The sequence below is a fragment of the Mugil cephalus genome, chromosome 10 (assembly GCF_022458985.1).
Source record: "Mugil cephalus isolate CIBA_MC_2020 chromosome 10, CIBA_Mcephalus_1.1, whole genome shotgun sequence".
NCBI lineage: Eukaryota > Metazoa > Chordata > Actinopteri > Mugiliformes > Mugilidae > Mugil > Mugil cephalus.
This window is the reverse complement of record NC_061779.1, coordinates 16634115-16656193: the sequence shown is the minus strand read 5'-3', so window position 1 is coordinate 16656193 and position 22079 is coordinate 16634115. Positions and strand designations below refer to the sequence as shown.

The 22079-nt window shown below is 41.4% G+C and overlaps 1 protein-coding gene across 4 annotated transcripts in view; it reads right to left on the bottom strand.

The window, feature by feature from the left end:
* The window catches only part of ano3 (anoctamin 3), a 35806-nt gene extending 13985 nt beyond the window's left edge, over positions 1 to 21821 (bottom strand). For 2 of the 4 annotated variants that reach the window (XM_047596010.1, XM_047596011.1), the window contains exons 1-6: positions 18617 to 18830; positions 6207 to 6413; positions 3725 to 3855; positions 3425 to 3580; positions 3235 to 3335; positions 3083 to 3127 (exon numbers count right to left, since the gene is read on the bottom strand). In XM_047596010.1, coding sequence (XP_047451966.1) covers positions 3083 to 3127; positions 3235 to 3335; positions 3425 to 3580; positions 3725 to 3855; positions 6207 to 6413; positions 18617 to 18731 — 755 coding nt within the window. In that variant the 5' untranslated portion in view covers positions 18732 to 18830. Of the gene's footprint in view, positions 1 to 3082; positions 3128 to 3234; positions 3336 to 3424; positions 3581 to 3724; positions 3856 to 6206; positions 6414 to 18616; positions 18831 to 21667 lie in introns of those variants that run through there. The other 2 variants (XM_047596009.1, XM_047596012.1) reach the window with 2 other exon arrangements.
* Between the last annotated feature and the right edge of the window lie 258 nt (positions 21822 to 22079).

Below are 22079 nucleotides of genomic sequence, written 5' to 3'. Positions count from 1 at the left end.
TTTACACACACGTGCACATGTCCGTGCACTGGTGGTCGGCATCACCCGGCTGATTATTATTTTTCATCTTTACATTATTCAGCTGTACTTTGGCAGATCAGAGCTAAATGCTAACCTCAGTGTCACTACTAAGAAGTTTAATTTACAGGTATTTATTAACTTGATTATGATAAAGTGGTTGGCATAAACAAGTTCATAAGTCAAGATATAAGCTGTTGATCGGGACCTATGAAAGTTCAGTTTTCAAGATATTTCAAAGTGTAAAATGTAAAATCTTAGAGTAGTAATGCAGCTAAAAGAAAAGTTTGAGAAGCACAAACGTCTCGTTAGGATTAGGTTTAGTATTCGTGCCTTATCAGAATAGCTTGGGCATAGATTTAAACTAAAAGCAATAGATGTCCAACTCATGGTGATTCTAGCGGGAAAACGGAGGATCATACGATCTGTTCAGACCCCCAGTGAAAAAGGAAAAAACAAAAAAACAACTTGTGTCATTTGTGAAGCTACAAACTGATGCAAAAGCAACAATTTAGAGTCAAGCCGGTCACAACACGATTCATACATGTTTCTTTCACTTCCTTTCCTCACCCCTCGACAATTTGTGTTCAGTTACATCTCAAAAATGGAGGAGAAGCTTATTCTTGGTAATGTCCCACAGAGATTAAACCCTGCTGTATAACATCCTGGCAGAGGGCCACATCTATTGTGGATTAACAGGTCTGTAATGTATATTTTGAAGCAGTTGATGACATAATGAGCTTGTGATGCTAACGCAGCATGAGAACAGAGGGCATTTCAAACTGCACTGATTGTAAATCTCATCTCATATTTAAGATAATGGGTGAAATTAACTTGACTTGAACACCAGCGTCAGTGCAAATCATTCACAGGGGATCGTGATCTCTTTACATAATGCCGTGGCTAGATATCCAGTAGTTTTTGAGCTGCTGCAGTCTGGACAAGTGATTAACGAACACGCACGCACACACACTGACAGTTTTAGAGCCACATCACTATGCAGCTAAATATTTGTTGGCTTGGTGCTGCATATGCCGCTTCTTGGGATTTGCTAAGAGGTCTCTGCATAAATTGTCAGGCTCCTCCTCTGATATGGACTCAATAAGAAGAAATGGGAATTCGGGGAGAAAACATATTGTTTTCAGAGAAGATTTGATCAATGCTGCTGTAAAGGCTGCAGGTACAGTGCACAGAGTAATGATATCAAACCACTGGGCCATTTGTTCAGCTTTACAGGGACGGGAGTTAGAGACAAACCATTAGTAAACACGTAAAGCTTATTTACTGCTCTGGTGGATTTTTCTTTTAAGAACAATAGGTCGCAGAAACACTGCAGTAGCTCTGAGGAAAATCTAATGGGCCACATTTTTCACAATAACTATCACTCTCACACAAGATTTAAAGTGTTAGCAGTGCTCAGTTGGACAGGTGGGCGAGTGATTCTTCTTCTTCTGTGTCCATGTGTGATTTTTCCTCTCTGTGTGTGCAGTCTAGAAATAACAATTAATAAGTACATGATATGTAATAGGTAAATAAACAACAAACAAGCCCTTCAGCTCTGAGATTTTCTACTGACTGCAGCGTGTCTTTCCATAATGTATCAGTGACAATTTATAGACGCAGTGAATCAATCTACCTGGCGAAGTATCACAAAACACTACAATGGACACCTTTACCGCGCTGGGTTTTCAGGTCTACTTATCTTTGTGTCGATATGTCGATAAAGAGCAGAACAACCAAGGGACGGCAGAAACACAGCGACACACAGCAGTTGCAGTTTAACAGATAAAATTCAACAGTGGTTTGCTTGGAGCATTTTCACGCTTCATTAACTCCGCATCAGTAAACTTGAAAATGGTTTCAGATTTTATACATTTCTTGAAAACACAAAAACATAATGAGTGATGCTACAGTTTAAAGATTCAAATGTTTCTATATGTTTCTAAATCCTAAATGATTTCTTTTCAAACTTTTAAGAAGAGGTCTCTGACTAAGGATGGTTAGACTCCAGATCTAACCATGATTACATGTATTTAATAGTCTGGTACAAGAAACGCACACTGTGAGTTTAGGCACAACACATTCGAGCAAAATCGTGACATTTTCTGAACCTTACTCGAAATGTCTTTCTTGCTGAATAGTAGTGGACACTGAAACCCCAGGCGATGATGAGAGTTGTGCACTCTACTCACCCACCATCCACCCCAACCTCCTCCTGCTGACTGTGAAGCAGCTAATTCATTTAGTGCTTCATTAAAATAATAACAATTCAGCAAGTGTTGCACCTTAACCTAATTGCTGTACGGGAACATAAAGTTTAATCTAGAGTGCAAAATTAGATTATTTTTTTATTTTTTTATATTTTATTCATTTAGGGGTTTTGGAAGACAAATTATTCTTCAAAACACTGACGCTGCTCTACATTTATTTCAGTGGCTTTTTGTCGGGCTGTTTCTATCTGCATCAAGATGAGATGACGAGGTGGAAATTTGGAGAGCCGCACAGAGTTTGGACGACAATTGGACATCACATCAAGGTGCAAATGGACGTCTCTAAAAATAGTTTGCAACTAAGCCTGAGCCGCTGCGTTTGTCTTTATATGAAAGTCTTCAACAATGTGCTTGATGAGCTGAATGAGGTGCTCTCAATATAACAATGCGTTAAAATCCCTGGAGAAATAACATACTCTGTTTATTTGTAGATGTACTCCTTTCAAAGAACTTCCTTACCAACAGTATCAGTTATTTCTACTCATCGGTATTTCGTCGATTATATAATTTAAATCCTAATCCCAGACTTTATAAATTCTTAGAGTCTATTAAACGCACCAGCAGTACTAATTAGACTGTATAATAATGTGGGTTACAAGGCACAATGAAGGGCTGATAGAAACGTCCCCTGTTTCTGGTCCTCACACTGATTAATGATACATTTAATCTTACACTATAAGACACACTCACTCTAGTGCTCAGTCCAAAGCAGCTGCTCATGAATTTCATTAAAGACACGAAAGGATCCAGCTTCAACGCTAAGTCAAATAAATCTATGCTTTATAACCACTTACCTGCCCAAGGTTTTGCTCTTCCAGTCTGTAAAGTAGCATTTCTTTCTAAAATAAAAATAGAGAAGAGACACGTTAGAGATATTTAATGAAGAAGTTGTCGGCAGCTGAAAAAAAATCACCTTGACACTTTCCAGAGTTTAAGATTAAGTTACCTGAAAGGCATTCGGATGTTCATCTGCTCTGCGTATTTGCAAAGCGTTTCCCACGGAGCGTGGACCTTCACAAACATGATGTCGTTGTTTGTTAAGGAGGGCTTTCAAATTAAACAGGAACACAGGAGTTAGACAGTGAAAAAGATCGAGCTAACTAAGAGTCTTTTAAGATCAAACTGTATGTCTGCACCTCCTTCTCCAGCATCAGGCCCTCAGCTCGTAAATTCTTCTCAAACGTGCACCTCTTCTCCACCTGCGGACTGGACTTCTTATAAACCAGGATGTAGTCAATGCGCTTCTTCCCATCTCGGAAAAAGAGTCCGGAAGAAATAGCTGGATTCTTTCCCTGCAAGGGTTCACCTTTGAACGTTAGATGCTTTGAAACCCAACAACCGCTGATGCTTAAGGCTTCTCAGAGCTACAATAACACCACGGGACAAACATGACTGGAGACTTGTGTTATTAACAGGTATTTCTGTGAGTGCGCTACCTGCAGTGAATCAGTGCGGGCCGTTAGTTTAACTCGAGTGACCGGCTTTTGCAGCAGAAATGACTCGTCTGCCCTTGTTTCACATGTGCTCACTTCAGACTCCTCCACGTAGCGATCCTTACCATCCTCTACTGCACAGAGAGAGAGAGAAGAACAATCACAGAGGCCGTTATTGCACCAGGGAGGAACCGTTTGTAGTATCCCACCTGCACTGAGTGATTGTTGTAGCTCAGGTCAATGTATTCCTTAATGTGAGTGCCAACACTGAAAATAGATCTGGGCTAAATTTAAACAAAAATAGCTATTTGAATGGTGGTGCAGAAAAAAACCCTTGATGCAATATAACTGATCCATGCACTGATGTTGAAGTAGTGCCAAACTCTCTCCAAGCTTCCTGTCTTTGCGTGTCGTAGCTAATCTCCCTCCGCCGCGCCCAAACACTACCAGGCGAGACAAACAGACACATACTTTACATAACTTAATTTCCTAATTGTTCCAGAGGCTGAGCTTTGTGAAAACTTTGTGAAAGATTTTCTTTTTGTAATGCTTTGTGAAATCCGCTGCTTTCATATGAGAACATTTTATGCGCGTCAGAGAACTTTATTCATCCCACAGGGGGCAATTCTGTCTACAGTCACAGCAAAGACAAAAAACGTAGCACACAGTTGAAACATCACACATGAATAGGACACAACTACATAAACATTCGCGACTGTCAGTGCTGCTCCATCCTGTAATCACTATGGTTCAGCTGTTATTCAGCAGTCTGACGGCTGGAGGAGAAAAACGATTTGGCATATTGGTTTGTTTTCCTGTGTGGCTTATTATGGCAACCAGGGGCGGCTGGTGGTGAAATTTGGTGGGTGGGCTGACAAATGCATGATACCAATTAAATAGTTAACACAGAAGCAAAAGGAACATCACCTACAGTACACACAGTTACATCAATTAAAAGTACACTATACTTTTTTGTTCTCTGGTTCTTAATTGGTCATGACTTCAGGACCCTTTAATCACTCCATAAAGACAAGCTGCAATCCAAATCAAAGAAAACTTGTTAAATTTATTCAATGAAAATATAAAAAGATGTGGGGTGATATGTCTTCTTTACAGACATAAATAGAAGTTTCCTCCACAGTGAAAGCCGATATCGTCCATTTAGTTTTTGAGATGAAAGTGTGCACTGAGCTGACGAGTGACTCATAAAGTCTGGGCAACATGTGGTGCTGAAAAGGATCCAAAAAGAGACTAGATACCAGATCGCACCACGTCTTCACAGTGAAATCATGGAGAAAGGAAGAAGTCGTGAATATAAAATCACTTAATCAATTAAGGATTGGCATAAAAATAGGTGACCAGCTGCATCTTTAAGAAGTTTCAAACTGCAGGTGAGGTGAGTTACCGTCTGCATCATTTGATATGCAGAGATAACATGCAAACATCTGTTGGTCGTCTGATGTTAACCTAATTAACTGTTTAAAGCAACAGTAACATTAACTCTCCTTCTATCTGTATTTCCCACATGCCATGAATAAAAAACTGAAATCAGACCTGTAGCTCACTTACATTATACATTTTCAGCACAGTGCCAAACAGCCACTTTCCACCGAAATAGAAACACCTTGCACCGCCTCATCTACATGCATCCCCAGTTTTGGACATTGAACTCGGCACCAAAATACCAAAGGGTTGAAAATAGGACATTTCATGGTCAGGAAGCATGCTGAACTAGTTTTTTGCGCTGCGACGAAAATAGTGTTCTCACTGTCAACCCGGCTCTGAATATATTAGATATTTATAAGACTGAATAATCTTTCCTCTAATGGCTTTTCTATGCTACTGTCTGCACAATACACAATACTGGCGTATTGTTTTTCATTCAAATGCATTTTCACACATTTTCTCACTGCCTCTAAGTGTGCGCAAGACGGCTATAACTTCAGCCAGTGCTTTCTGGAGACCCATGCAGCACGATCCCAATCTGCTCAATCAATATTCTGCAAATGACTTAAATGTCGACGATTATGAAAATCACTGTAGCAACCAACTCTCTGATGTTAGATGCCATCAGTGCAGAGAAAGGAGCTCATTATTACCACACAGGAAATCATCACAAGATAAATGTAAGGTATGTAATTAATATATAAGTAAAAGTACAACATTGGAATAACTTCACATGAGGGTAAAATAAATTAAACAAATTGTAAAAGTTATCCAGAGAGACAAAAAAATGAAAGCTAAAACCATCCAAGAGGGATAATTACACAAAAGCAAGCTGTATATACAGTAAGTGGTTGACGTTGTGCTAACAATTGTGAAATTCAGTATTATCCTGTTTTCCATTAAGCCGCTGTAACACTAACTAACGAATGCACATACCACAATATAAGACTTAAACATGGAAACTGATGGAGCCACCGTCTCATCCACTAATGGGAATAGGAGACGTAGATAATGGGTGTAGGAGAGCGAGCACACTGACCTGTCTGTGGGGGGAGGAGGCTGCAGGAGGTGCTGATGCTCTGACTCAGGACCTCGACCTCCGGTTTGGGCTCCGGGCTCAGCGGCACAGACAGGAAGTGGTTGAGGTTGATTGGGTGGGTCTGACTCTGAGCCAGGCAGGGCAGGCTGCGGCGAGACGGCTTCAGGCTCTTCTCCTTCAGGATCTCGCTGATGCTCGTGTGCATGCCTGAGAACAAAGGGACAGAGGACATGTGCATCTCGTTTCACGGGTCGCTCAAAGTACAGAAAGAATAAAAACTTAAGTCACTTTTTGTCAAGTTTAAATAGATAAACTGCAACGAGCATCTGAGTTATAAAGCAGTTTATTTAAGGATTTGCTCTTTTTAATGTTTTCTGTCAACAGCATTAATAATATAAAACAAACTTAACCCCAGACACACTCAACTTCATTTGTACCTAAGAATTCAGTATGAACATGTCTGGTTTTCATCAAATATGTAAGAGTTGGGCACAAGAGGAACAACGAGTCCTGTAGTGACATCTGTGAAAATAAGCGTACAAGTTGTGTTTTTCTGTGTCTCTTAGTTGTTTCTATTGACTGAACCTGCATATGATATTATCTTTCAGCCTTTTAACACAGGACTCAGAGCAGCTCAATGTGAACTCACACTCAGGCTCTGAGGGATGCTCTGCACAATGTCATCACAGAGATGAAGTCCCTGACAGAGCAAATTAAGCTCTTAAGAAGAAGGTTATCCTCCTAGAAGACGGAAGGAGGAAAGAGATGATCCGGCTCCGACAAGAGTTCAAACAAAAAGACGAGGAGCTCAAGGAGGCGATAAAAAAAAAAAGGTAAGTTACCAGAAAAGCCTATTTACAGACCCTGTAGCTCCTCACAAAACCAGACAAGACGCTATGATGGGTAAAGAGCAGTCGGGAAGCTCTGCAAGCGAGAAATCAAGAAGAGATGACTCGCTGTGAGGAAAGTCTGAGGAGGAGACGGCAGGAGGTGGAGAAGGAAAAAAAGATCAGTGAAAAAGATGTTTAAAATGGAAACTGAATTTACGAGCAAGAAAAACAAGGTTTGACACTACCTCAGCTGATCATTTCACTTAATAACATTTTTTTTTAATCTGCTTAAAAGTTTGATAGTGGCTAGATTTGTAGACATATCAATATTATTAATATGCATTTTTCTTTAAGGCGGAAAAAAAAATTATTTAAAAAAAAAGTGAAGTTATAAATACTACTAGCAGAGGAGGATACTGACGTAACTGCACAGTCACAGCTGATCTCCAGTCTGGTGTAAACATTAACCTAATATTTGCTGCTTAAAATAATAAATTATTCTCGTTTATGTTAAATAGATAAAAAAAAAAAACACGTGATTCTTAGGAGAGAATTTTTTGTCCACTTACACAGACATCAGCAATGTGGTTAGGACCACATCCATCGGTGTATGAATGAAGCTGCAGTGTTTCGTCCATTATAACTCAACAATACTGAAACAGGCGATTCATGAGAAGGAGGCGTTCATGATTAAAAGAGTCATGTTAGCAAATGGCACAAATATACTGGCTGCAAAGTCAGTGTGTATGACTGAATGTTAACAGAGAGCTGGCAGCTCGACAGACGTATAAAAATAGCTGTGCACCACACGAGGTTAGTTACGTTGTTGAAAGTATTCAGTCTGTGAGTAACAGCTGTATGACGCAAGTCTGACGGTTTCTAAAATCAGACAAAATAACGATGATGATGTACTTTGTGTTCTCCAGTTCAGTGGGTATGGTGGGTTTAACTACATCCTACTGGGTTACAAATTTGAAAATAATTGATACAGGTTGTTTTTTTTGGAGCTTGATCAGTACTAGTATGAATATCTCAGCCTGTGCTGCAGCACTCTGGACTGCGCTGTTTTATATCTGACTGTGAGTCAACCACCTTTTTAACCCTGGACTAAAGCGGCTGTTGACAGTTTGCTAATGCAACACTCTCTAGTGTTTATGTATTTAATCTGTGGCTGTACACAGTAGCCTATATTTTGCATATTCAATAAAATACACAGTACATACTTGTAGAAAGCAGTCAAATAGGAGTAGTATTAACATACAGAAGTAAGACACTATACACCATTCATTATCTTTTTTTAGACACAGGATGGTGGTTAAGCTCAACTAATAAGCTTTTCTATTTAGCAAATGCTGCCAGAATCAGCTAAACTTAGCTTTAGTTTTGTAGATTCCGGCAATGAAACAGGACCTAGAATTAATGTTAATCTGAATCATAGAAATCGTAGCGACCATCATCTCTTTGGCCATAACTGTTCTGCTCTCCTTTGCCACCACCATTGAAGGTTAATGTGTTTGGAGCCAGCAGCTACAGTACAGCAGGACATGATGGTAGTTGTGCACAGTTCGTCCTTTCTCTCTCAAAATGCCACCAAGCTATGTAAATCTAAAGTTGACATAGTTTGACACTTTCCACACAGCGGCACCAAAAGAAACCATGATCATTGTTTCTATAAAACAAGATGTATTGTGTAGTCTGCCTTGCAGTGCATCACTGAATCTAAGATTTCCAATAACACTCTTCAGGAACAAGGGGAAAACAGATACACCTCTTCTAAGTTGCATACCATGTGTGAAAAAACAAATGCTCAAAAATACTGGAGCTCACAACAAGCACTAAAGTTCTGGACTGAGTGCAGGCAGAATACCGTGTCTGAACATTAAAGAGTCTTGATGAGGTACAAAGAGTCAGTCGGGGTCAGCTGTAATGTGAAATCACATCAGTTCACTGCTTTGATCTGGTTTTAATTGGTTGTTGCTCAGGATATACTCAGTTACTGTAAGGTCTTCTCGGAGCTGGATCAATACTGGGGAATAAAAATCAGAAAATCTCAGCGTCCGCTCTCAGTCCTATCGTTTTATTTATGGCAGACATCATGGAAGTGAAAAACACTCCATTAACTGGTAATGTATTTACGTGTTTATTCTACGGCTATCCAATATTGCATATTCAGGACTGAGAATAGCATGTTCAGATCTACCAGACTTGATGCTACGGTGGTACCATGTGTTATGTAAAATAACTGCTTTCACTATTTTGTAGTTACTGATTTCTTTTTTGTGTTTTTTCCCTATACCCTATCATATCTTGCAAAGTAGACAACAACCAAGTCACAGTAACAATAACAACGAAAAATAAATAAAGCCAGTACCTAACAGAACCAGTGCACTAACTTAAATCGAGGGAGGGAGAAATCACTTCAAGTCATGAACCGGTCCATCCATTTAGAGGCTACAGCAGTGTTGGCGATAATGTCTGTCCTTCAAAGAGGAGTGCATTAAAACCATCAGCACTCCCCTTTATCAAATCCAACACTTCAGTAGCATCGCGACCAGCAGCGTGACGGCGCATCACAGAGCTGAGCTACAAACACTGACGTTGCTACTGGAACCAGTTTCACAGAGACACATGTGAAAACCAATAGTCTGCATTCTCAGTGTCTTAGTAAAACCATTACAGGTCATTTTGAAGGTTCTTACAGCAACAAAAAAGCAGCAGGATGGTGATGATGGTGATGATGATGATAGGGCTAATAGAGTGTTGAAGTGATACCACGATGATGAATTGAAGAGAGAACCTCAGAGGTTAATAACATGAATGTCCAGCAATAGAAGGAGGACGTTGGACCCGACCTTCACAGCAGGCAGCAGCTTCAGTGACGCACCTCCTGAGATATGTATGTGTGCACGTATATATATCATATATATATTCATGAAATGAAGGCACCCTCACTAAATGGGAACGTGACTTACGTTCACCTCCAGAGAGGAACTCTCTCAGCGACCTTCCCGAAACATTCAGCTGAAACATGAATTGATAATCCGCTCCTTGCACCCAGAGAGTCTGTGCTGCAAGCTGCGCAATAACTCATTTTAATGGCATTGATCTCAATGGGATTCCCTAGTGCTGGTGGGTGAAAACGGAGCCCGCTGAAGATGCTCGCTTGTAGACCCAGGGGAACCACAAATCATGCTGTTTACTTCCTGCACCGGCCCCGCAGATATGAAATGAAAGAAAGTTGTGAGCTCCACCGCGCCCACAACGAATAACTGAGACGGAAAATAAATGGATGCGCACGAAAGCAAACTTATTGTTGTGGCTAGAATCCACTTCGGCCCAAGTTACAGGCTTCAAAAATCTTTTAAATATAAAGGGCTGACTAGTCAGCGCAAGTTACAACAATTTAATCATCTGTTCGTGGTGTAATTTGTGTCCGGGCTGGTAGCAGCTGATTTCCCAGTGCTTTCATTTCACAGCCAACATACACGCAGTGTTCATCTTTCACACAATTTTATTAAATCCAATATTTTAAATCAACATCAAGCTGCAGCTTGTTAAACAGCTACTCTGTGGAGAGAGATGCCGTGCCAGCTGCATCTGCTGTTACAATTGAGAAACCAGAGCTTTTATAATTCAGTAAGAACTAAGCAGCAACAATAAGCTTTGCTTTATGACTGAGGAGTAAATCAGTGAGCGTCCGCTGAGATGCCTGGGCGCCTAAAGTGTCATAATTTCCAGTTTTCTGTGGATTACACTGAATTATGGATGTCTTCTTATTAAATATACCTGTCTAGTTAAATTATCTCTTTGTCACCACTTGAGTTGTAGCTGCACATATTATTAAAATTGCACATTTAACGGTCCAGATAATCCCAGCAGATGACAAAGCTCAACATGTCTGAGATGACGCATCAGCACAGAGGAAGCTAATGGGCCTGTAGGGGCACGGGTTAGCGGTCCCAGAGGATCCCTGAAGTTTAAAATAGAAGAATTGGACGTGGTTGGTGTTGTGTAAAATTGCCCCCACGGAAATTTCCGAGCATTTCAGGCGAAAGAGGAAAAATCTCTGTTCACATCAGAGTCACTTCAGACTATGATAGCAGTTATCTGACGATCGCTGCTTCGTTCCAAAATCTTTGGCCTCGTTTCCTCATGGAGCCAGACTGTGAACTCGTAACCACTGTCAGAGCAATTGTGCGGTATCGTCTGAAGACAGTGTATTGTGGAGGTCTATATAAATATATAAAGGGTTCATCTGATGTGAAATCCTGTGTTTAATCTCGCTGTGCTCTGGCTAAAACTGGTTTATGACGAGAACGTTAATCCCGTGTGTGTGCATGTGCACGTGTTTGTGGTATGGACGTCACTGAGAGTCCCGGTGGAAAAAGGACGCCGCCGCTGTGAGGTCACGCCGTCAACAAACAAATTGTCCAAATTTCCTCTGCCTCAGCATTACGCCGGTTCTACATGGTGTGCACAAACACCCACTCAGGCTCATCTGATGTGGAGCTGGACGAGCTTCAGGAAGCGTCGTGATCTGGGATTTGGATTTCTCTTGTGCAGCTTGTCCATGACGGTGTTCTGATAAGAGATTAAAAGGATTGTATTTGATCGGTGCATGTGTGGGGTTACGACATTGCATACATATAGTACGTATACCGCATCCAACAATGAACTGCGTCCTATATACTTGCTTATAACCGTGTGTGCATCTGATGAATATGTAAATTAAGAACTGAGGTTGTTTATCAGTTTATCAGTCATGCCGCTCTTGATTATTTCTGTCAGAATTTGAAATGTCTGACATCTCCCCGGTGGTGTGACAGCACTACATCTCCAAGTGTCTGCGTGCGAATGGTAGGCAATCTACTCCGAGCCAGCTGGAAGAACAAACATTCAATTTAAAAAACGTCAAGGATGTTAAGATCAGTTACAAGCTGTCATATTTAAGAAGGAGCAAAACAGCGCTCTGAGGTAGGAAGTGAGAGTACGAACGATGCTTTGAGTCACATTTCACTCTTACGCTGCGAAAGACCTGAAGCGACTAGACGTTATCTGCAAGAGGCAAGAACATAGCGCGAGTGAGTTCAGGTCAGTGGGTTGTTTCTCATCATGCCTCTATGTTTCCTCTTTCTATACCTTCAATTATTCATCTGTGTTCAGCCCATAGCGCTCTGAGCATCACAGCTTTTAACTGAGAAACACTACGCATCACGACCATTTCATACACACTACTTTATTGTTCCCATGCCCTTGCAGGGATCATTTTAGAGGAACCCTGCTATAAATAAATAAATAAATAAATAAATAAATAAAAGTGGTAAAAGAAGTAAAAAATAAACCCATGGAGGCAGATGTGGTGCTATGTTCAGGTTCCGTGGGACAGCCCTGGATAAATCAGCATTTTTATTGTCGCCATTATCGTTTACTTATTTGGTTCTACTGTTGTTGCAGATGTTGTATTTCATCTGAATTCAACAAGCGCAGCATATAGCGTTTGGTGTTTTAATTGTGGAATAAAACTGCCTGATAACATAGTTGAAATGCACTCTCTGCTAGCAACCGACGACGCTGATTTGTGACCTCCTGAGAGTTTTGCAGGAGCCTGATTAGCTCGGTTTAACTCCAGTAGACATCTTCTTTAGAGGAAAATATATGAGAGAGTGTTTCGGCAGCAAGAACATCTTGTCTAATAAGCATAATCATTTAGCAGGTGCAGCCAGGAACATAATCCAGGACCTGACATTAAAGCTACTCCCAAGTAAGAAGTCTGGGCACAGACAAATGCAGCCACCGCTGCGGCAGATACAGCATGCATCGCCAAATTTACGATTTACCATAAAACTCTTCAGGGAATGAACAGACACAACTCTGCTAATAAGCATCTCGTGCGCGAAAACCAAATGTGCATTGAGGCTGCTCGTGTGTGGGTTAGCTGGTGAGCATCTGTAATGTTCTGTACAAGTTCACACAAAAACTCACTGTTTGTGCCCTGTGTCAGGTGGGATCACTGAAGAGTTTAATTAAATGGTGCTAGACAGGACAAACAGGCCACAGCAGAGCATCTCGCATCACGATGATGCTCAGCATTGTTTCCGGCGGACACAAGCATGGAGACAGCAGGGTTTCTGAGCGCAGTGTCTCCTCTCATTGCCAATTCTTGAACCACCCAACCGGCTGCGACAGTGAGAGGACACGGACCTTGTTGTGAAACGACAACAGAAAGGTGATTATCAGCAGGATCAGTGTTTTTCTAGAAACGCTGATGCGTTAATTGTACAGGCTACAAAAGGCAAGGCCACTCTGCAGGTGACTAGAAGATATGAATGAAAACAGTTCTGTCCAACTCACTGTAACTTGTAGGTATATTTGGGTTTGAAGGCGTATTTTTACACCCTCCTGCTCTGAAAAAAAAAATACATTCAGCTTTCAACACAAATCTTGAATCGAGATCAGTTGTATTTTACAGAAGTGTGTGTGTTGATGTGCAAAACATATGAGTGTATGATGATTGTTCTTCACAATGTGTGACGAGCTGTGGAAGTCAGAACCACTGAATCATGAGGGGAACACGAGGCAGCTTTGACATAATGTGAGAAACCAAGAACAAATTACTGGAAGACACAGTCCTCACCTCAGTCCTCCAGATTATGGCTTAGTCCCTGAGGCCTCTGTGTCCTCACAGTATTTAAGGATGAACTAACTTCGCGAGAAGTCTTTTTGTACTTCACAAAGGATTAACCAAGAAATTCAAGACAGAAACAATTTACTGAGAAGATTCCACTCAGTCCTTTATCAGGTCCAGTCACTAAAGTTTAGAAGGTACAGACACTTTAATATCAGTCATACAAAAATATCTTTACAGCTCTTACCAAAGCAGTAATATCCAAAAGAGCTTTATTTGATGTGTAGTGCTGTCCATGCCTCTGGTACAAGTGTCACAATGTCATGTTGTTTTTTTTCCCACTAAGCAGATTTAAGCTTCAGGCAGTATGTGAATTGTCAGGACTCTGTCATCCTTAAAAACAATAGGCTACAGCACAGAGTCGCATTTATTTAAGTCAACTGACATGAAAGTGTCATCACTAAAATTAAGTGAGCTGATCATTTCAGGATAGTTGTTATTGTTGTTGCATTAAAACTCAAACTTAATCTACACTAAAACCTAAATCATGACTTGAAAAATGTCGTCCCACCTTTAAAATATAAACGTCCACTCCGTTAGCTGCTTATCTTCCAGGACATCACTGAGGCTGGATTGAGGCGAGGCCTGCAGCGTCTCCTATAGAAACATTCCCTAAGCTTTTAAAGCGTGTTTCTTCCTCCTCCTGGCAGCATATCAAAGAACATATACACACATAGAGCCAAGTTCACATGGAGTACTAAGAGCAGTGTTTAGAAGCTACTAAATATTCAGCTCATATCTCGAGCCTCATGGTTTCTACTTGAAACTAGAGATGGCGACTGATTTCACAGATAAGGACTGCACCAGCACAACACTGAAAAAGTGGGAATTTAATCAACTTGAAATTGGTCGTCTTCATCCGACACACTCTGACTCTGACTAATGGGGACACATATATGATAAAGTACTTTGGACAAGACGTAATAACTAATAATTCAGTTATGCCACGACTGCAGCTTCTAAACTTCTTCTACTAATGTGGGATCTGTAATGGATGCGATGCAGCAAAAATGTAATAATACACAAATATGGTCAGACATAGAACAGTCACCACTATTGTCAGCCAATAGAATTTATGTGATAAATTTCGTTTATGTGTTTATGTGACAGCAATAATTTATCTGTCAAATGAAAAATATATCTGCTTAGTATCTGCTTGGTCAATCATCAGTTAAATTGATTAAATTAAATCAATTCAATTATAATCCATTAAGTTTGACTAGTCATGCCTGACAGCCTACCGATCAGGCATAACATTATGACCAGGTGTCTTATATTGTGCAGGTCTCTCTTGTCAGAGGATGGACATGGGCCTTCTGAGGATGTCCTCTGTGGTGTCTGGCAACAGGATATTGTTAGTCTGGACGTTTCTGTCCTGTGGTTGAGCCTCTGTGGATAAGACTTTTTCCATCACATCCCAGAGATACTTGATCAGTTTGGGATCTTTGGAGGCCAAGGTCAACACCTTGTGCTGTTTTTCTGTTGTTTTTTTAGCTGTTCCTAAACTGTTTGTGTGTGTGTGTCTCTGTCAGGCTCCATCCTCCTGGGGATGGCTGCTGACAACAAGGAGTGTGATTGCTATTGGGGTGGGGGTGCCTGGTCTGGTCTAGGTGGGTGGTACATCCATTTCAATGCCAGGTCCAAAATTGTCACAAGATGATGGATACTATTTACTTCTCCTGGTCATAATATTGTGGCTGTATAGTATACATTTTACAGAGTTAGTTACTGATGCAGTGTTACTTTCTCACTGAATACTTTGGTTGTGATCAACAGATTAAAAAATTATGTAAATGATTTTCTCCTCAGACACTGTTGTTTACTGTCTGTCTGTCACGTGCCGCTGAGCCAGACATCCTGACCGTGAACACACCTCAGAGCAGATGGCAGTTTTTACCAGGGCTTTATAAAGTTCAGGACCCTATTATACAATCCTGGCACGACCTCCGGCTTTCATCATTTGAGCAGATTAAACATCTTCCTTCTCTTTCAATCTGTATATGTTTCCCTGTCCTTTAACGTCACCCTGTCTTCTTATACCCACTGATTGCTTGTGGTTTTCTACGACGTCAGAGGATTTTCTGCAAAGCCTATGCTGTTGTTGACGTGTCGATGCAAACACACCTCCTGAGGGACAGAGAAGACAAATCTCACTGCTTTAGGTATGCAGTATTAAAGCCGTCACAAGGTAGTCAACAGAAGCTGTGGTTTTTACTGTCGTGGATAAATATCCTTGGGTCCCAGCAGAACTTCTTCCTGGACTGTTCTTATAACCTAGCAACAAAACAATTACTCTCTATTTAAAGAGTGTGAAAGTGTTAAAACTGGTAACTGCCAGACCACACACACACACACACACACACACACACACACACACACACACACACACACACACACACAGAGAACAAAGGAGCCTCTTTGTTTTTCGTCATTTTGGAAAACTGCTCGTTTTCGATACAGAAGCACCTTTTACGCGTCACAGTCGACTCTTCGTCACATAAAACCAATTCCTGCCTAATATCTCACGCTGCCTCATTTTACATGCATATACTGTAACCAACTGTCACATGGAGGAATGGGACCTGTGGTCTCCATTACACCAACAGATTAAATAGCTCTGTCCAAATCTGTCCTGAAATTAATGTCTCTATCTATAAAACCATCTGCCTGCTTGCATAAGAGGACAGGTGGCCTGCCTCGGACTGTGCAGGCAAAGGTTTGCACACACAAACACACACACACACAAATCCAAAAAAGGACAGGCCTAACAACTACAGTATTCCACAAAAAAATAAGCAGGATAAAATATTGATTCTCTGCGAATTACAATAGAAGTTGGCTAATTGCTGAATGCAGCCTGAGACGTGCAGAATAACAAGATGTTCTTGTTACAGTCATGAACAAAGCTCAAATCTAACACTGCGGATCTGGGTCATATTTAAATTTTGAAATACCTAAAGCAAGTATTTTGTGCTGAATGTTCAAGGTGTCAGTTGAACAGCTTTCATCAAAGTGCGGCAGATAAATCTGAGTTAATGATCAGTCCGCGAAAGAACACTGGAAATTCACTCAAATCCTGAGAAGCAACATCAGACGATTCATCTTGTTTTGACGTCCAAAGTGCTCAGGAGTACCTACTTGTTTCGATCAACTGGTAAGTGCGGTAAGGATTATTTTATCTCACAATCAGCTCCTTTTCTTCAACAAAAACACCCTTTCACCTGCAGTTCAGCCTTTTATTGCCCCCGCAAGCTACCTCACATTGACTTCCAGGAGATTTTAAATCCATTTTCAGGTTTCACTGATCACCTCCAGCATACGGTGACTTGGCTCCAGCTTTCACCTCAATACACAAACCTCTCACACGGCGAACAAGCATTTTCAGCTCCGAGCCTTTTAAAAGCTCTCATAAAGTGTTGAATGTGTTTGAGGAAGAGCAGTATAATTTACGAATTTTGCTTCAGCGGGACTTTGCGAGCCAAATTCACCCCTTTTGCTTTCTTTTTAATGGTGCACTTAGCAGGGACTGAAATATCGAGCCGACATAAATCTGATATCATCTGCTGCTTTGTGTTTCTTCTTAACGTCAGAAAGTGGTTTATTCTGATCAAGGATTTTTTTTTCTGAAACATCAATACAGAGATAAAAACAGCTCTATAAAACTGAACGAAAATGCAATAGATGATCATAAAAACTGAACGTTACGATCCATATTGTGCGCATAAGTCACAGCTCAAGAGGAAAAACCCACCCCTCGTTCATATTTCCCTCCAAGCTCCAAGTGAGCAAAAGCAGATAAGCTAAGACCCTCTTCAGCAGGACTCCACTCAGTCATGAGATTCTGAGCCGCTCGGCTCAGCTCAGCATCCTCTCATCAGAAGCCAGAGGATACACCTTCGTACCTTCATTATCTCAGCCGGTGAAGACAAACACAAAGCACCCACGCACACCCCCGTTTATGAGCCTGTATCAGCATGAAAAACGAGACCTTTCATCGCCACTTCTTTAATTTCAGACAGCCAGCGACACAGCACGTTAAAGACACACTACTTTCCTCTAAGGAGCCCTACTTATGGTCTAAAATCAATACTGGCCACAGAGTGTAATGGAGCTGAGTTCAGAAGTGGTGCTATTTGGAGTTTGCGTTTAGTTAAACACGCAGCGAAATTTGCATCAGTGTGTGGAAATGCTTCTTTAACCTGTGTGGCCATAATTGCCAATAAGCCAAACGCACACCCACATGAAGTGAAGTCTGATGCCTCGCGTTGGTTTTTTCAACAGCCTGCTGAGTGGAAACACATTCGCTGTTCGACTGCATGACAGGAACTTTTAACAGCCTCAGAACAAGATTTATTAGTCAAAGCCAAATATTCCTGGCAGGTGAACTATTTGTATGGAACAGTATCAGTCCTCAAAGCTCAACATAATATTTTATCCCTGAAAGCTCATTCATATTGACAACAATGTCAAACCACAGCAAGTTGAAACACAACCCAACAAATCTCTAAAGGCATTTCTGTCAACGAAGGTCAAGTCGTGCACCTTGAGCTTCCACTTAATTATAGAATAATGTATTTACCATTAGATACGGCGTTGCTTGGATTAGATTAGCTTTAATTAGATCCTAACACTAATGACTTGGACGCGGCTGTCAGTGCAACCCAGCGGATAAACGACCAAAGCGCACAGGGTTCAGAAAGAGGCTTCATCCCGGGAGAAGGAGGCAGCAGAGCCTCCAACTCTGCGTCACGCTCACGGCAAGTACAGACCGTCAGCCCTGAGTAGTGACCATTTCACACGCAAAACTATTTCACAAGACGAGAAAAGTCGCGGCGCGTCACGCTCGACTCCAAAAACAAATCGCAGCCAAAAACGTCCACACTAGCGCGACCAACCTTTCTGCTGCTTGAAGGACTGGATGGAGCCCGAGTGGTGCACCATGGCGACGTTCAGTTGGTTTCCAGCGTTAATCAGATTCCGTATTCCGAAAAGCAAAATTGCAGCATACATGAGAAACTATGGAGGGCTTGTGTAGGTGTTCCCTCAGCTCCCATCCTGCCAAACGAGCTCACGGGCGCGATGCGCAAACCCCAGCAACACCTGTCTCAGCTCCGCATGCTCCCCCCACCCCCCCACTCCTCTCCTCCCCTCCCCTCCCCTCAGCCTCCCACCGCCACCATCCACGGCTGTTGTCATGGTGACGGGATGTAGGGGAGGTCCTGAGATGGACACGTCCTCCTTCGTCCTGATTTATTTGACTCCAAATAAGCTGCGGGAAATTACCAGGAGCGGCACATCTCAAAATGGGCCGACAAGGACGTGCATTGATTCGCTCGTCAATCATCCCCGTGCAGAAAGCTGTCCGTGCCCTACCGCCCCAGGCCTAAAGAACTATTATAGCCTATGTGCCAATAAAAACCTACTGCAGTCAATATAAACTGGTGCCTAACATTTGTCCTCATTGCAGTGAGGATGTCAAATTTAGTTTTGAAACTTTCTTTACATTTCAAGTATGATTATAATACTTACTATAATTTACATGTACAATTTACACACACATATATATATATATATATATATTCTGCTTTTCTAAACCCAAGGGAAGGATCATGGGATCTTAAACACCAAACTTAAAAAAAAAACAAAAAAAAACAAAGACAGTCAATAAGTGTCTGACAGCAGTCAGACCTAACTTAAACTTTATTGAAAACTAAACACTTGCAGGCACCCAGTGAACAGGGGCCATCTGACTTTTCTTGGGAAGAGCCACTTGCTTTGGCAGAAATGTAATGCTGAGAGGCTGTGAGGAAAACTCAAAGAATCAATACTATCGCTCACCGCTAGCCTACAGGTCTCACTGCAGCTGACACACAGAGGCAGGGGATCCCTCTTTCTGAAATTGAACGTTCCATCAGTCATAAAAAGAGGAAGCTGGAGCAGTGTGTAAAATATTTTCACTACCTAACACTGAAACTGGAACAGCTTTTTTTTTTATGTTTGACCAAACGGGAGCCAACTAAAACGATAAAGAAACTGGACTTGGAGCAATAGAAAGCAGAATGTATTAGAAAAAACATTCATTTCTGTCCTGAAATATTATATTTCTCTGATTTACTGTCCTACCTTTCCATTTTCTTGATTTACATGTATGTTTCCTTATTGGCGGTGTTAACTCAGGGGTTATCACCTGCACATTTCACTGCTGTTTTGACATTTATGTGAGACATGGGGGAGAAAGATCAAACAGGATGCATATTTTATAAATGTGCAGGGAATTTATGAAACATAATACCCCGCATCCTTTTCCTTACAGCTTCAATTGTGTTGTATTAACCAGGCAGAGATCTTATCGGTTTATCCGCAAGGTCACTGCTCTTATTTCAATGTCAGGCACACACGGGTTACAGCAGCAGACCTACAATCGGGATGTGAACCCCACGAGAGAGAAAGCCCTGTGCTGCCCACACTGTTTCTACAAGCGCTGTGGACACGGTTTGTGATTTCCACAGTCACACCATTTGATCCCTGGCCCTAGAATTGTAAACCAATCTTTGTCTGTGTGGATATTCCGAAGAATAGTCTGGCATCTGTCGTATAGATGCAAATACCATCTGCTTTCTTGCAGCTCAGCATGCCTCTACTCCCCCCACTGTTCTGGTGTTTATTGAGGACTGATATCAGGGCTGTGTGGGCCAACACTTATAACAGGCCACTGAAGTACCACGCAAACGTATTTCTTCCACCGAAGTGATTACTAAATAAATAATCAGCTCTTATAGGGTCAGTCCCATTTAGAAACCCATCTTTTCCATTGCTGCCTGATAGTTGAGAGATGTAGGTCAGATGGCAGCCCTGCAAAACGAATGAAACACTGCCACCCTGTGGATAGGATGCGACACTGAGCTGGCAGCTCCAAGAGCTATAATGGTGATATATACAATAAGTGCTGTTTTCACTCATGAGCACGTAAATATAAAATCACAAACAACAATTCACGATATCAACATGCTAAATTAATCTCTGGCAGTTTCAAAATAAAAAAAATATGAGCCGAAATACTAAAAACAGCCATCAAATGCTCCAGATAAATAAAAGGTCACAAGAAAGTGTAGAATTATTTAATCCTATTCAGAAACAACCAATAACATCAATCAATCAAATAAATTATTTGGAAGACTCCTGAATAACAAAGACCTCCGACAGATTCAACCTTTTCCTTGGAAATATTTAGTGTGATTATGAGTATAACGTACGTATTTCTTTACATGACTGATTAATGTATCCATCATCTATCTATTACTGCTTATCCTGTAGAGTGTTGATGGGCAAGAAACGGGCTAAAGCCTGGAAAGGTTGTCAGTCTGTCACAGGACTAACGCAGAGCGACTGTTTACACTCACAAAAGTTTAAATCAGGAAACCATAGAAAACACAGAGAACTCGGCACAAAAAGAACCGTCAGGTTTAAACCCAGATGCTTCTGGCTGTGAGGTGACATTTCTACCGTTTCTACCTATTATCTGTCTATTATGGTTTCACTAGTTCAAATGTCAAATCGTACAAACGGTCAAAAATGTCAAGCTGAAGTGTACAGGTTGATTATTATGTTGGCAAACACCACAGGAAGCAGTCTGAAGGATATTGAATTTACAGAGATGAATTAGATAAATAAGCTTGTTTCATTTATTCATTTTTCAAATAAATGAATCACCCAATAAATGTTTCAGCTCTGGTTAAAGATATGCGATTCCCTTGTGGTTCACTGACACTCTCACTGGCACAATCAGCAAGTCCACATGTGCATTAATAATGAAGCATCAAATTTCATCATGAACATACTGATTAACATACACATAAGGCGCGGAGCTAAACGCTAAAATGCTACAAGGATCAGTGCCTGAATGGGTGGACGTGGTTGTGAACGTCTGGAGCTGCGGGCCGACTCACCAGAGAGCTGGTCTGTCTCTGTTTCCCCAGAGTTGCAGCTGTTGGCGAGAGAGGAGCTCCACGTCGTGGAGCGGCTGATGGTGGGATTGGCCCTGGCGTGGTTGTCGGCTACAGAGGACCTGGAGGCCTGGCGCTCCAGCAGAGGGAGGAACATGCAATTGTCTCGGTGACATGATCCTACAAAACACACATAAACAAGATCAGGAGTCGCCACACAATGATACCACGTTGAAGATGCGTTGTCTAATGATAATGCCGATGTTGTACGTTGTATATAGTAAAAAAGTAGCTTGTGGATCAGTTAATTTTTCAGGTCATCACAACAGCCCGTCTGCCTGCTTAATCCTCTTGTGTTACTGCACTCATGAATGTTTAAAGCATCTTTAAAATTCCTTTTTGCCGTCTGATACTC